This window comes from Diadema antillarum, unplaced genomic scaffold (assembly GCF_040938485.1).
Source record: "Diadema antillarum isolate AM-2024a unplaced genomic scaffold, OU_Dant_1.0 scf00000072, whole genome shotgun sequence".
In the NCBI taxonomy this organism is placed as follows: Eukaryota; Metazoa; Echinodermata; class Echinoidea; order Diadematoida; family Diadematidae; genus Diadema; species Diadema antillarum.
Genome location: NW_027270961.1, coordinates 131,132 through 146,938, shown reverse-complemented (window position 1 = coordinate 146,938; position 15,807 = coordinate 131,132). Strand labels below are relative to the sequence as shown.

At 37.9% G+C, this 15,807-nt stretch overlaps 1 protein-coding gene across 1 annotated transcript in view; it reads left to right on the top strand.

The window, feature by feature from the left end:
- LOC139717172 (palmitoyltransferase ZDHHC3-like) overlaps positions 1 to 15,807 on the top strand; it is a 75,158-nt gene that overhangs the window by 24,173 nt on the left and 35,178 nt on the right. Inside the window, exon 3 of the mRNA XM_071628673.1 lies at positions 1,187 to 1,372. Coding sequence (XP_071484774.1) covers positions 1,187 to 1,372 — 186 coding nt within the window. The remainder of the gene's footprint in view (positions 1 to 1,186; positions 1,373 to 15,807) is intronic.

Here is a 15,807-nt window from a genome sequence, read left to right as displayed (position 1 = left end):
TATCATAATTGCTTTCTTCATCTTTGTTGTAATTGAAATAAAAGTGTGAGATCCATTGTAGTTTCATTAACTGAATTGCTTATATTGAGTGTAGTTATGGCTTTTTTCCAGCAAGAGTTAAATGATTATGAAAGAAGAGTATTAGGATTGACCAAATATTCAACAAGCTGAAGATAATGTGTGTGTATTTGTAATGTTTCTTCCAAAACAGACCGTCCCTCACTGACCCATTATGATGAGTGTTGGTGGCTTGCACTGGTCATTTTTATGTGATATCAGGATCAGTATTACTGATAAAACATGATTTTTGGTAGTGAAGTGAAGTGAATTTGATATTTTGTTACACATTTTGTGACTCATTGAACTCGAAATAGTTTTAGTCAAAGTGTTATGGCCAATTAGAGTTATCTGAACATACACAGTATATTATTCAAGCCTTGTGTTAGTGCTGACTGCTGTGCACAAAGTGAAATCCAATCTCACCATGGAGGGATATTCCCTTTGTTTTCACTGATAAGCCTGTATGTCTACACATGACCATTAAAGAGCTCAGCTCTCCCTGCTATCAGGCTTAGATGTGAAATCCCCCAAGCTCTCTTGCTTGCTGTAGGTCATGTGACACACTGAGAAGTGTGTGTGGGTGGCATTTCTATCGTTGAGTAGCCATAGCCACTGCTCTGTAGTATTGAGAGTTTGTATGACAGTGTTACACTCATACTGGTTAGTTGTTTGATGGATATTGTAGAATTTTCTCCAGGTGGCCCAGGTATAATGATTTGATAAACTGTTTTTTTTTCTTCGTTCACAGTGACTGCTTAGTGTAAATTCTCTATGCTATCACCTAGATGGTTTGAATACCAGGTGTATCACATTCCATCATTTCTCTTGTGGTACTTCAGTAAAGGAAACAAGACTGAGATAATACATTGTACAACCTGAAGTATGATCTTTGCCCTATAGTCCCAGTGTCACTTGTTTATATCTAATTAATTGCTGAGCTTTTGTAATTTTCTTTTTGACAGAATTCCCAGGTAACCTAAATGATTAATAAGCTTTAAATCAATTATCCATTTAGTTGAGTAGGTAGTGTCAGACAATTATAGTACTTGTTCCCAGTGGCCTAGTGATGTAGTAGTCATAGTGATGATAACCAATATCCATTTCTTCTTCTTCTGGTTCCATATAGGACCCATGTGGTATCATCTGTGCTGTAATGACCTATCTCCTGATTGGCTATGGCCAATTTGCCGTCAATGTGGTGCTCTTACTGCCGGCTGGCATCCGGCCGTACACAATCATCCATGGACTTCTCTTCAACCTCTTTGCTGTCTTCGCCTCAATCTCACATGCAAGGTCAATGTTGACAGATCCAGTGAGTACAGCTGTTCATGTGGTAGTATAGCTTTTGTCTTCATTTGCTTTGAAAAATGTTAAATGAATACACATGAAGGGTTTTATACATTGCACAATGACTGAAATAATGACAGTGTTATACTAGTCATCATGCTTTTTTTTTTCACTGCTACAAAGGATGATATCACAATTTGCCAGTCTTACATGTACATACCCATAGAAATGGACTTGACTTGATGGTTCATTGTCTCCAGCAGGATGTGGTCATTAATTTTCTTCAAGTCAACTAAATCTAGAATATATTATACTATGTAACATGATCCACTCACTGGGATGATAAATTGACTGCTCTCTGGCAACAGAATGTGTGTTACCAAGCCTCATACATTCTTCATGCTCACATCACCTCAGATGAGAGTCCCCCTGTTTTTATCTCCCTGTGCTGATTCTAGATTCTCTCTTATCTCACACTTCTCAACCTACATCTACAGTTTAAGATTCAAGCAAGGCACGCTGATCCATACAACCACTCAATTTCTCAATTTGTTAAAAGAATGAAGATGAAGGAAACTGTATTGCCTCATAAGAATATTGCTGTGTGTAGTTTTTTTTTAAAGTTTTTATATCCTTTGTTAACTAACTCTTATCTAGGATATGGCATAACCAGACAAAACATTTTGGCTATTGAGTTTGGTTCTAAATCTTAACCTTTATAATAAATCTTTACACCAGGGATAAGGAATGTATTCCTGTCTGAGTTGCTTCCTACCATGACAAAACATATTGAGTTCTTTGTACTGATTGATATTTCTAAAGTAGTATGATAGTCTACAGAATTTTGCATGTACAGTTTTGTGAACTATTCACAATCCTGTTCATTGCTATAAAGAATGTGTTGATTATAAATGCATCAGACATCAGAACACTGATTAAAAAATCTTATGTAATAATTGAGATTACATAACATTTAGAAAATGTTGCACAGTTTTATAGTTCCCAAACATTCCATGCAGAATGAGAGCCAAATGAAAATACTGTAAAAGTGGTTATTTTCGCGCGACGAATTTTTCGCGCTCGGCAGGGTAAGAAGAGTTTCGCGTGTTTTTAATTCCGTGGAATCAAGACATCAACTACTGGAACATATGGCAAGCAAAGATATTCGCATGCTTTTATTTTTGCACTAGTTTTGGGTTGCGCGAAATGCGCGAAAATTTCAACACCGCGAAAATTTCCACTTTTACAGTAATGGTAGGAGACCTCTGGGTTATCGATGAAGCAAGCTGAACATGCACTTTGTACATATTACCAACTCTCTCACCATATGAAGCTACTGTGTCAATATCATGATATCTGGCCAGGGACTCATAATGTCAATATAATTCTCTTCAAATAGTCATTATTTGGCATTCTAGCTGACATTTATTACTAAAGCATGAGATGTATTTACTGAGAGTCTTTCATCATTATATGCAATGATGGCCACTGCACTTCTACTCAGAAACAGCTACTGCAACAAACTGCAAGGAATTATAAGCATGATGGAAAAATGGTTCTTTTGTTCTTTTTGATTCCTAATTATGAAACAAGGAGTCAAAAATCTGTGTTGTGATATGTGTCCTTATTGTACTACATGCTCATGCAATTTAATTCTAAAAAAAAAAAAAAAATTAAAAGGAAATGTGGATATGAAAGAAAGGGGTACTGCTTGCAAACATAAATGCAGCCATTTCTGACAAGGGGAACAAGCAGCTTGAAGCATCAGTGCATTCTTATTTTTAAAGTTTTAAAGTTTCATGTTTCCGTATTTTGCCTGCATGTAATTCTTTCTTCTTGTTTATATCATTATGAAATTTAAAGTAAATGTGAAATGTGAATCACATATTAAATATCATAAAGTGTCAGTTTTCATGAAAAAATGTTGCTAAACATGTTTGTTTTTACACACTACAAGTAGCATACAAAATGACTTGTTATGTATGTAATGGAAAAAAAAAGAAGATAAACAACATGCCCCTGCCTAAGCGCATGTTGTGTGCATGTGAAGTTTATAGTCCCATCTCACCAAGACCAGTCTGAATGCATTTTGAAAAATTATGTTTTACATGTCCCTAATTTTAGAATTATTAGATCTTGTTCGAATAATTTCTGGTGCAGTACATTCAAGGTCTGGAGCAAATGAACTGTGATTACTGCAATTACCCTACTGCACTGCCATGAAGTTAAAGCCTACCTATGAATTCCTTGAATATTGGAACTGTGCCCTTGTCACTCCTTGAATTGAATTTCCAAATCATAATTGCTGATTAGAAGAAGAAATATTCTGATTTCTAGAGTTCCTAATCTGTGAGAGGGGTAGAGGTTATAACTGGGTTATATAGTGTAATACAAAGGGTGCATGCAACAGTTGGTGTTCAACAGTAGTTGTGGGTATACACACATAGTGCACCAATTCAGGTAGATTTATGCATGATATTGTGCACTGTGACATACAGATTATAGTGGGGTGGCACATTGTCGGAATGCTTGGCCTTGAACACCAGTAGCAGGTTTGTTTCTCTCTGAAATTTTGTTTTGTCTGTCTAGCCTTTGCCAGCAGATAAGGCACCATGTTGTGTCTTTACAATGCAGGCATGTCTGGTCTTCATGTTATTATGATCTAATAATGTCTGTACTCTTACTGTAGGCAGACTGAGTGTGTCAGACAGGACCATTTGGTCAATCACTCAATGAGAATGAGATGGCCTTTATACTAAAGTCATACATGAGAAGCCATGTTGGCATGGCTACTTTCTGAAATCTCATTATCCCACTCTTTTAGATTGGCGATGCCAAGAATAATAAACATCTACATGTAGAATATACAGCCTTTTTTTTTTTTTTTTTGTCTTCAAGAGAGAACTGTAACAATTGATACACAATTTTGGTGTTCTTGTGAATTCAAGCAAAGTGAAGAATAATAAATACTTACAGTTACATGTATATTGATAAGTGTACTTGTACTTGAGGATAGACTTCGTCAATTATCGTTATTTATATTTTGTTCCCTTGTGAACTACACAAATTATAGGTTTAAAGTTCTGTTATCAATATATTACCTTCAGACTTTCTTGTTAGACTTGTCTATGTAATATGATTATACCTCTTTCAGGATGTTCAAAACATTTTCTCATGTGATTTCTGGTGATTTTAACATGGCACTGTTCTTAAAGCATGCTTTGAGTTGATCCTATAATTGTATGTGTGCCATGTCCATTGTAGCCAGTTGTCTTCATTGCGTATCTTACATGACTTGCCATACTGATCATTTATTATGCCCACTGCATATCAAATAGTGAAGGAAGTTTGAAGTAATTCAACAAAGTGCGTACACCATTTTTGTTTCAAAAATGGAAATTATGTGAATGTCTTGTATACAATATGTCATGTAATTAGCCCCTTTGTTTGCCATGTCTTGTTCGTCACGTCATGGCTGCAGTGCACCAAATTGAAAAAACAGAACTCACTCATAATTCCACCATATACTGTATGAAGTATTTATTTGGCATTTTCAATGTCTCACCAGCACAACGTCTAGGGAGTAGACTACTCTTGGCTCATACGTCTCTCTACCGTCTCTTTTATTGCTCATCAGTTTCTCTGTTGTTAGGTGTCTGGAGGTATGGTTAATAATGTAAACGTGGTATGCCATCAAAAGAGTCAAGCCTGCAAACTTGGTCCATCAAGATTTGAATGTGTCTTCACCTATAATGGCCAACTGATGAGATATAGAGATTCCAGACGAGCACACAGACACACAACAGTCAACTTCACATCCCTGAAACTTCTCTAATCTATCATGAAAGTTTCAACAGATGTTGATCAATGGTTTGAAAAAGGATGATGTTGTCTATAAAAGTGATTCAGTGTTGACCCCACAGTATTCTTTTCTTTCCAGGAAGTATGGAACTGTCCCATTTTATGGCCTTTATAGCACTTGCAGGTTGAAGCAACAGCTTGCATTGAATTTATTGGGGAAAGAAGGTAGCAATTTTACTTCATCATATTCTGCTTGATCTCTCATGGATCTGATGTCTATGAACCCATATCATGTGATAGTCACATATTGAGGTATAGTCTGTAATAAAGACATTCGATGCCTTGTATGATACGGTGACGTGACATTTGCTCCTGCGACAATTGCTCCGGTCTTATTTTCTCCAAGGACTTAGGGTTAGGGTTGGGGTTGTGATGGGTTTTAGGATTAGGGTTAGGGTTAGGGTTATGTTTGTGGGTAGAATTGATGTTTGGCTTTATGCAGATATTTCATGTAAGCAGTTGTCGCAGTCATGGAACCGAATGATACATGGTCTGAAATAATACTGGTACAACCTTTCCAGAATTGAAAGAAGACTTAATTATCAGTATTATAGGAGTAATACATTGACCAAAATGTGAATTTTTCATTTCTGTTAACTTTGCACTATGTCAAGGACAGAGGATCCAAAATACAGTATTCATCGCATAATCGGGACAGGTTGGGAGTAGCAAACAAGGCCCCTTTAAGCGAGGTGCCCGATTTCGCGATGAGCATTCACCATACACTACGGCATACGACATGTACATGTAGTGCACACACACACACACACACATACATACTGACGTACTGTACATGTGCATGAATACACTACCACGCTACCCCTCGGCGCGACCCTCTAGCTCATTCACAACTGAGGAAGATTGTGACGTACGCACAGATCACAGTGTATTGAAAGTTGAAACACTCAGAGACGAGGAATTTAGACTTTGCCCTCAAAGTGTATGACTGAGATTAAACAACGTACACAGCCTGAGTTGTGTGAGCGAGGCATGTTTTTTAAATACATGTATCAACAAAATCAAAGATCGCTTGAAGAAAAATTGGCCCGTTTATCAGAGGTCCCCGCCCGATTATCCAGTGAAAATAACGTGCATTGGAAATGTTTCTGGGAAGTGTATGTCATTTAAGCGAGGTTCCCGGTTATCAGATGCCCGATTATGCGATGAATACTGTACCAACATGCAGTATGTCCATACTGTGCCTTGCATAGTGGAAGCTTCTTTCTGTAGTCAGAAAAGAAAACACAAACAAACATAAGCCTGAACCCTTTATCTGTTTTAATCAATATGAATTATGTATTCCGTATTACAGACAGTAAAATTAAAAAACAAGTATATTTTAGAAGCATCTAGGAAGCTAATTAGATTTGTAAGAGTTTACATATAGTACATGATTTCTCTCAGAGAGGAGTGATGGTATACAGTGAATTCAGTGGTAAGAAATGGTGTGTGTTATCAGGAATCACTGGTGGTGCAGGGATGTCAAGTTCAAAAAAAATTTATGAGTGAGATTTTCATGACTCGGCATTGCTCGGCATCTCGGCGCGCGAATGTGCCAGCGAGCGAGGGTGTGGGAGGGGTTTTCCCCCCTGTGGCCTCCCACGGTAGGGAGCTTTTTCAATTTTTAGCTCTTAATGGTGCGATCAGGTGCATACTTAAGTGACCATTTTTTACTTATTTTGAAAGACAAAAGGGAAATGTACCTTCAATTGCAACTATCACTTTAATCTGTTGAGCTATGCTCATTATTATAGGCTAAAGTTGCAGACTTCGCCCGATGCGTGAGAAAAATGGGTGCCATGCGTGAGATCGTGAGACGACCCCTAAATGCTTGAGTCTCACGCAGAATGCGTGAGACTTGGTAGCTCTGGCAGTGGTAGGAGTGTTCAGTTCTAACGAGAAATGGGATTAGCCTGTAATGGCATGAAATAACTACTTTTAATGGAATTCCAATTAGCAGCATCCATTCCGTGTGCAAAGAAGGCTTTATCACGCGTGCCTACATATATAAATGAATAGATTGTCAAAGTTAAATGCAAAAGAAGGTTGATGGCCCTAGATGTGGTCTCATGTGTGTCGTTGTCCACAGACATGGATTTCAAACTAATTAAACCGTGAGGATTTCACAAGTTTTCAGCTTGCGCTGCCTATGATGCCAGGATTATTACTGTGCAGCATTTCAATCAGATAGTTGCTGTAATATGTTATTCTTCATCACAATTGATGATTATTATAATACAATCCAAAAATGGAGTTTAGTGCACTTTCCACACTGTATGTGATAAAACTGCATGCGCAGATTGTGTCTGGTGTGGTGTCCTTTTATTTTTGAATTGTACAGGAGTTGAACTTATTTGTATTTCATTTGGAGCAGTATGTGATTGAAAGGCTAAAAGCATGGCTTAGTACAGAATATTTTGGAGTTAACTGAATACAATTTTTGATATCAAAAGATATCTGATGGCTTATATGGCAGAATGTTAATTTTGATCAATCTACTAAAGAGCAATCTACAACTGTAAGTTTCTCTGATAGATAAATATCAATACTGTGCAAATTGCAGAAATGATCAATGACAGTTTTGATACCATGATGAAATTCTGTAAATCATACAAATGGGGGGGGGGGGGGGAAGGGTTAAATGTGATATGCTGTGGTGATTTTCTGTTATTGTAATTTTTTGGTATTCTGTGTGTGTGTGTGTGTGTGTGTGTGTGTGTGTGTGTGTGTGTGTGTTTGTATGTGTGTGTGTTTGTTTGTTTTGTTTTGGTTTTTCAGTGTAAATGTGTCAAAAGGCATTTCTAGAAGCAAACATGCAGCTCTAAGGTCGACATGTCTAGTATACCAAAGTAAAATATTTGTGTTATCCTTCCCATCAGGAGGCAGTACAATGTGTGCATTGGCTGTGAAGGGTTAAAAAATACCTAGTATGCATCATCCTGTAATAGATACTGGTACATTTTTACTAATATTGATACAACAATCTATATAAGGTAGAAGTCTTGAATTATTCAATTTGAGACCATTCTCTGGGGCCTATGTGCAAGACTCAGCAGTCTACATTTACCTTAAAAAATTCATGTATACTAATTTTAGATCTGGAACTCATAAATCATTTCATTGAAATGTGGAATTTGCCGTGATAAGATTTATAATTTGTTGATAACAGTATGTATTCCCTTAATCCTATGCTCTGGGTCCGTTCATTCGGGCAACAGATTTTAGGTGTAAGACTGAATGAGGAGCGTTCAGTTTCTTCATCTTTTGGTGATGATGCTATATCATCATCTATCAGTTGGTTGTTCGGATTCAGTGATTGCTACCAGGCTGAATGTAGAGTCTGAAAGGTTTTATGAGAAAACTCTGGAAACGTTCATAACCTGAGGACCTTGATAGCCAGTTAGGCCCCAGTCACATTAAACACGGATCCTCAAGGATCTACACGGTGATCCAGGGAGATCCGGGATAGCTTCGACCTCGATGGATTGTTGACGAGCGTTGATATGATATGACTGTACTCACGGTATCAACACAGCAGCTACACGGATAAGGCTGGAAGAGCGTGGCGTCTACACGCACAAACACGGCATCTACACGGATCAACATGGCAGCTACATGGCAGCCACACGGAGCATCCCGGATTGCTCTGCCAACACGGCAATCCCCGGATGACGCCGGATGTTTTTGACCTCCCAAAAGTTGCCGTGTTGGCCTCCTGGATGTCCCCGGATCTACACGGACATGCACGGATGTCCAAGGATGTCCAAGGCGTCAACACAGATCTCTCCCCGGATCACCCCAGATCGGATCCGGGGTGGTCTTGGATGATCCGGGATGTCTATGACTGGTGCATTAGGTTTGGTTGTGTGAGGGTGTCTCTGTGGATTAAGAATATCAACCTTTCCCATAGTAGCTTTTGGGATGGGTGAAAATGAAAGTTGGAAGGGGTTTAGTTTTCATGTACGTATCACCATGAAAAGTCACATATTTTCTGTTACGGAGTTAGCCAGTAAAGTATCTATTTTTTGACAGAAATCATCCACATCTGAAGTCTAAACATGTTCAAAAGTTAACAAATGCTATTTTTATAAGTCATCATTCTCTAGTGATTATTAGTCCATCAATGTCATTGCTCTAGTCTTGCACCAATTTTGCCAGCTGTTACTAACAAAAAAATATTATAAATGCATGATTGGACACATATCCAGTTGAAGTAGAAACATAATGTTGAGTGTGTTACCCTGTGATACTAGCCTTCCATTCTTACAAGACTCAGGGCTATGATATAATAACTTACAGACTGGTGAATATTCCTCACTATCCCTTACTTGGTCTCATCTGTTTGCAAGCTATATGTCACTTTTTTTCCAAAGACCAGATAGTAGAGTGTGGTGATAACACAAGCCCCACTCTCACTTATTGATTTGTGAATGTAGCGTGAAGGGAGAAGACACTGTACGTGTGAAGAAAAAAAACCCAACTATGTGAGGTGCAAGATCTCATCTTGCTATTCTTGTTTTGTGAGCGTCATATTCACCGCTGGTTTCCATCAAGCAGCTTGTGTGGATCAACAACAGTCTTCACTTTCACTGTCAACAGACCAGGGAGTTACTTAGTAGAAGGGAGAGTCTACCTCCCTGAAGAGACTGGGGCAATCTCCACCACTGTGTATGGTGTCCCAGCTTCTACCGCTGTCTTTATCTGATGGTTAATCTTTAAGGAAGACAGATAATATAACAGGATGCCCGAATTGCCAGAATCTGAGACATCAGTCTGAATACCTGGTTTACATCATTTTGTGTCAGGTGTGTGTGTGTGTGTGTGTGTGTGTGTGTGTGTGTGTGTGTGTGTTTGTGCATGTTTTAACTTTATATGGTGAAAGAAAACCAAAGAATACATCACTGGCAAATTGTTCTTACTTTGGGACAAATATAGTGAGAGACACTTGAAATAGAATGAAAATTGAATATATTGAATTTAAATTATTGGATCATATTGATACCACTGGATACAGGATGACTACACTATATAGAAAGGTAGTGATGTTTATTACATATTTCTGAACACAGGAAGAGCAATGAAAAAAAACAACAACACAAAAACCAAACCAAACCAGAACAAAACAAAGGAAAGCAGTGCTGTAAAGAGAGATCAAGTGAAGAAAAGACTGTATTATGTACCAATCAATCAAGCCAAATGTTATCCAAAAATCAGTTGTTCTGATAACTGTGGAGGAATGATGAACTTCAGGATTTCAAAGGCTTCAGAAAGCAAATAACTTGACAGGAAGAAAACATGCCCTTCATGAAAGGTTGTGAAAACTTTATGTGCAGTATCTTATAATAGTTTGATTGACAATAGCTATGAGTAATGGTAGAGGTTAGAATTCCCACAAAGTCACCCATGACTTGTTAACATCAACTCTGACATTGTATATGTTGAGATACAAACCAAAACAAAAGATACTCCAATAAATGAGTTCAGTTTGACTGCATTGAATCCTCCCATATCATAGAGGGCACAACCTGAGCATGAGTATTCCAGCCAACACTCTCCTGTCGACAAGATCTAATTTGTCTAGTGATGGCGCCAGGGGAGCCAAGCGTGCTAAATGTGCAGAAAATTGGTGCAAAGGGGATTACATCTCATGTATCATGGCTAGGTGGTTGTAGTGGGGAGGGGGGGGGGGGGGAAGGGGGTCAAAGATGGATATGGTGAGAAGCAAACTGTTCTGATAGTTCAGAGAAGAAATAAAAGTATATGGATTTGTAAAGGGAAAAAATGAATAATTCAAGGAAATGACAGAGTGTGCAAAATACAGAAGAAATATTTTTAGAGTATGGGATTGAGTAGATAGATGAAATACATCTATGATATTTAGTCAGAGAATGATCGTGGAAACATTTGGATGGAAAGACAGGGACTATTGATGTGCAATAGACATTTTATGATACACCATTATATTACACTGGACAATCAGGAGAGGACATTGAGTAGGAAATAAGGGAATCAGAGTTTATTTATTGTGGAAGCTATGGGAGATCAGTTTGTTTGATCGACAATAATAAAAGAATGCATGTCATAAAAATGAAATTGAAACCAGTAAATCTGCTCTGATGATAGTCAAGTCTGATTATGACAGTGACATTACCGGGGAGGACATTGCTTTGGGGCGACTTCAGCATGTGCTGTTAGGATGACTTAAAACAAAACAACTACATCATACCCAGCATTTTGCAGTTTGAAACCTTTGTCCTCAATATGGAAGCCACAACATCCATAGCAAATGAATGGGATGACAACACTATATTGTGTGAGGAAACCAAAGCCAAGATTATTTGTTAACCCAATGAGGATGGGCTGATTTTGCTACAACACGCATTTCCCGTTGACACTAACCAGTGTATACTTGAGACTCTTCCTCAACGGGTTAAAAAAAATTCTTCTTGCGTGTATGTGTGTGTGATTGCTCTTGAGAACAAGATCCTGTCTTTCAAGCAGCTGATACTGGATATGATTATTTCTATCCAGCAAACTTTGAAATAATTTCTTGCAGATTTTATAGTAAAAAGGATTGGTGACCTGCTCTGAATTCATTGATCGGCTACACTGGAGTAAATCTTTTGGAATCCTGGCGAGGACAGCAAAGTACTTGCAGGTCCTTTGCAGTTTGTATGGCATTAAGTTATGGGAGCAGATAATTTTTTGTCCTTCTAAAGTTGCATTAAAACTTTCTCTGTTTTCATGTACAAGTGTCCCTGAGCTCATTTAATGAAGCCATTAATTCAGCTAAGATTGACTCAGAGCATGGTGTTGTGGAAGGAAAGGGCAGACCCTGGGGGAGATACTGACACCTAAGGAGTATAGGTTCCAAATCAATGAATCTTCCCAACCTTTGGGACATTGACCCATGCTACTGAGTGGCCCTTTTAGGATCGTTAAGTGGATTTGATGATAAGAGGAGAGGTTCAGAGGGGGAGTGAGGCCGTTACCACGGTGAGTAAGGTGTGATACTTGTCTCTTGTAGATGGGAGAGAGAGAGAAAGAGGATGATGTACATGTAGGAGTTGAGGAGTTGAGTTGATGTGACCTGCTCCCAGTAAGATGGTGCCACACCAGACTAAAAGTAGTAAGTAATGGTGTTGGAGTCATGTGTCTGGTAGAAATGAAGTGTGCTTGGCATGTAATTAGCATCTACACATGTACATGGCGTGTATGCAGGGATGCACAGGCCTCATGGTATCTGAAAGCTTCACATTTCAAAACATTTATTGTACTTTGGGAGCAAATGGGAGAACAGTAAGATATCAAACTCATGATAATTTCAAGAAACATAAACTTGTTAGTTTTTAAGCCATGATATTACCTTAAATGCAGATTTTTTAATGTTTATTATTATTTTTCCAGCCGTAATGTCTCCATTTTTATCAAGGCAATGCGGGAATGGATCGCATACTGACTGGTAGAGATTAATAAGCCCAGTCATGTAATGAAATTATGCAAGTGCTCTTAGTGAAATCTCTACCACAGTTGGACATGATAGATTAAATGATTGAATTGCAACTGTACACATAATCCTCCAACCGATCTATGGTGCTTGCTTCATGCCTGCTGGTAAAAAAAAAAAAAAAAAAAATCCTTGGCCTGCTAGAGTGTAATTCTATTTCATCTAGCGGCAGAATTCATTGAGATCAAAGCAAATGTGGAATACTTTCAACATGCCATTATACTGATTACTGACATTTTGTTTTTATAGATTAGGAAAATCAATGTGATAAAGTTGAAAATGATCTGTTATTAATTGAACAGATATAAATGCAATATTAATAAAAATCCTCTGATTGCCATCTTACTGGCTGTTAGGGTTCTGTATTGATTGGAACCTTTTGCCATTTAGGATGCCTGCTACCTAGTGAGTCAGGAGGGTAGGTCTGTGCATCAATTATTCAATCATTCCATAGATTAGACTGCATGAATGTACAGTCTGAATGATGTGAATAAGGCATAAGGAAATGAGTTTTGATTTCGATGCACTTAATTATCTGCCCAAATATACTCCAAAATGGAAGCGGCTCTCCTGTTTCTGAAAAGAACATTTCTTCTTTTTTTTTCAGTATTCTTAGAAGTATTACATGTACATTGCTTTTTGCTTGTAGATTTGATAGAATTGCAAAACTATGTATGATATCAGTCATTAATGATACTGATATCCTGTTTCATGTGATATCATGTTTCACAAAGCTGGTATAGGCTTTTGTGTAATGACTGTCTTTAATATTCAAAGCAAAGACTCTCTGGGACATTGTACCATGTGATTGAAGCAAGCCTTGGGTTGGTTGGTTTGCTGGAAGGCAGCATTTAATATACAAGAATAACAGATACTGAGATGTGCAGAGAGAAGTGACCTATTTTCCCTTCATTTATTACCATAGCATCTACTAGTTCACCGGAATATTTGCTTGAATTGCTTCATGGCAGTCAAAGTTGAGAAAAACTTTTTGTGGATTGGTCAGCAGTGTGGAAAGTCAGCACTGAATATTAGATTTATGTCTCACCTCAATCCCAAATCCAAATCTTCCCTCCAGATGTTTATAGTAAGCCATTGCTGTGCCCAGGTCTTTGTACTATAGTTATTGCTGCATTGATGAGAGTCTTTTTCTTCTTTTTGTTGTTTTGTTGTTGTAGGATAAGGGCAGTGTAAACCCTCTGACCAGCTGCTTGTAAACACCTTGTCTACAAAGTTATTATTTTCTTGCTCATCTTGGATATACTGTGACTATATTATCATCATCAATCTCTCTTAGCTAGGGCATCTTCAAAATGGACATGTAGCCCATTTGAGAAGTTCTCCTTCTCTTTTCTTTCAGAACAGAATTATATTCATCTGTGGTCTTATACTTCAAGACTGTGACACCATGGCATGCAATCCTGCATCTGTGATTCTTTTTGTTGACCCTGATGTATGTAGACCTAGTTGAAAAATCAAATAAGTTTTACCAATAAAGCATATTTGTTTACCAAAGCAATTATTTGTCTTCATCTTAATGAACAATAATATTTCTTTGAAACAGGTAGTAAAAACCTCCTCTCAAAATTGAATGTTTGAGTGAATGTTTGAGGAAAATCAGACAATCCATTCAGAAATTATGATTCTCTGAAGTTTTCATTGCTGTGATTGCTGGATGAGAAGACTACTACAATTTGTGATGTCACATGCGCAGAATGATGAATAAAATATAAAGAGAGTTCCACAAAATTTACATTTTATGAAAAATTCACTTTCCCTTCACTTCTTACTGACATATGTCAAGGGTAATATTATTCCCTCTGCTTTTGTGATCAATGCAAGAGGCAAGTTAGGTGTTCTCTTATAATGTGAGAAAAAGTGAAGGTATGTGTAATTTTCTTTATATCTTCTTTATATCATTCTGCACATGTGTGACATCACAAACTGTAGTAGTTTTCTCATCCAGAGATAGCAGCACTAAAACTTCAAAAATTTGAAAATTTTAAATGGATTGTCAGATTTTCCTCAAACTTTCACTGATGTGTTTTACCCATATTCACTGCATTCATTCAATAACCACACATATTAAGGTGAACTTGTCCATTAAACTTGGAAAACTGTTTTACTGCAAAGCTGTGCCACATGGCGACTTCAAGTAATCTACTGTCTCCATCTATTTCTAATTGGATAGCTTTGGTGTCAGGTTGTCTGGCCAGATTTCTGTTACTAGTAGCAGCTGAGTGAAATTTCTTGTTACCATTTCCTACTTTATTATAGTGAATATGCACACGTTGGTTATGATTTACTTTCCAAGGGATGAATATGCTGTAACCCAATATGAGAGGCACATGGCGGTATGCTTGGTGAAGGAGCTATTGTGTAAATTGTCTGTCTTCAGGCCAGGCTATTCAATTGACTTCTGTACAGTGATTGGAGCTGTGGGAACTGGGTGATGTGATTTATGGTAATACATGCAGACAAGGGTTCCTTCAGGTACTGAGTGGCATGGATGCTAATTTAGGTAGGCAGGGGCCCCGGCTGGCAATATGTAAAACACTCCAAGCTTGATGATCTATTAAGAGCACATTATGCAAAGGAAATTGTTATGGACAAAACAGAGCTGCCAACTAGTACACTGTTAAGGATTACTGATTTTCCCTGAAAAAAAGGTGGAAATTACTGATTTTCACTCAAAAAGGTGCAAATTACTGATTTCAGCCATCAAAGTACTGAAAGGCTTTACAAAAATTGGCAGCTCTGACAAAATGCTGATTTCCTTGCTGTGTACTAGTGAATGAGACAGGCCAAGTGATATCATAGTGTAAATCAGGCACAGAAACAGGAGTCAAAGGTTCCCTGGCAAATCCAAAGTGACTTCTTCACAGGAATTTATACCCTCAATGGATTTCAGGGTTAATCAAAAGAAATGGATACCACTAATATGCACTGACAGACTACAAGCACTAATTGATTGAAAAATGACCCCCCCCCCCCCCCCCGCAAAAAAAAAAAAAAAAAAAAAAAAGTCTTGTTATGAACCATATGCCTGGAGGCAAATGTATGTATACAAGCACAGACTTTGTAATGTGCAG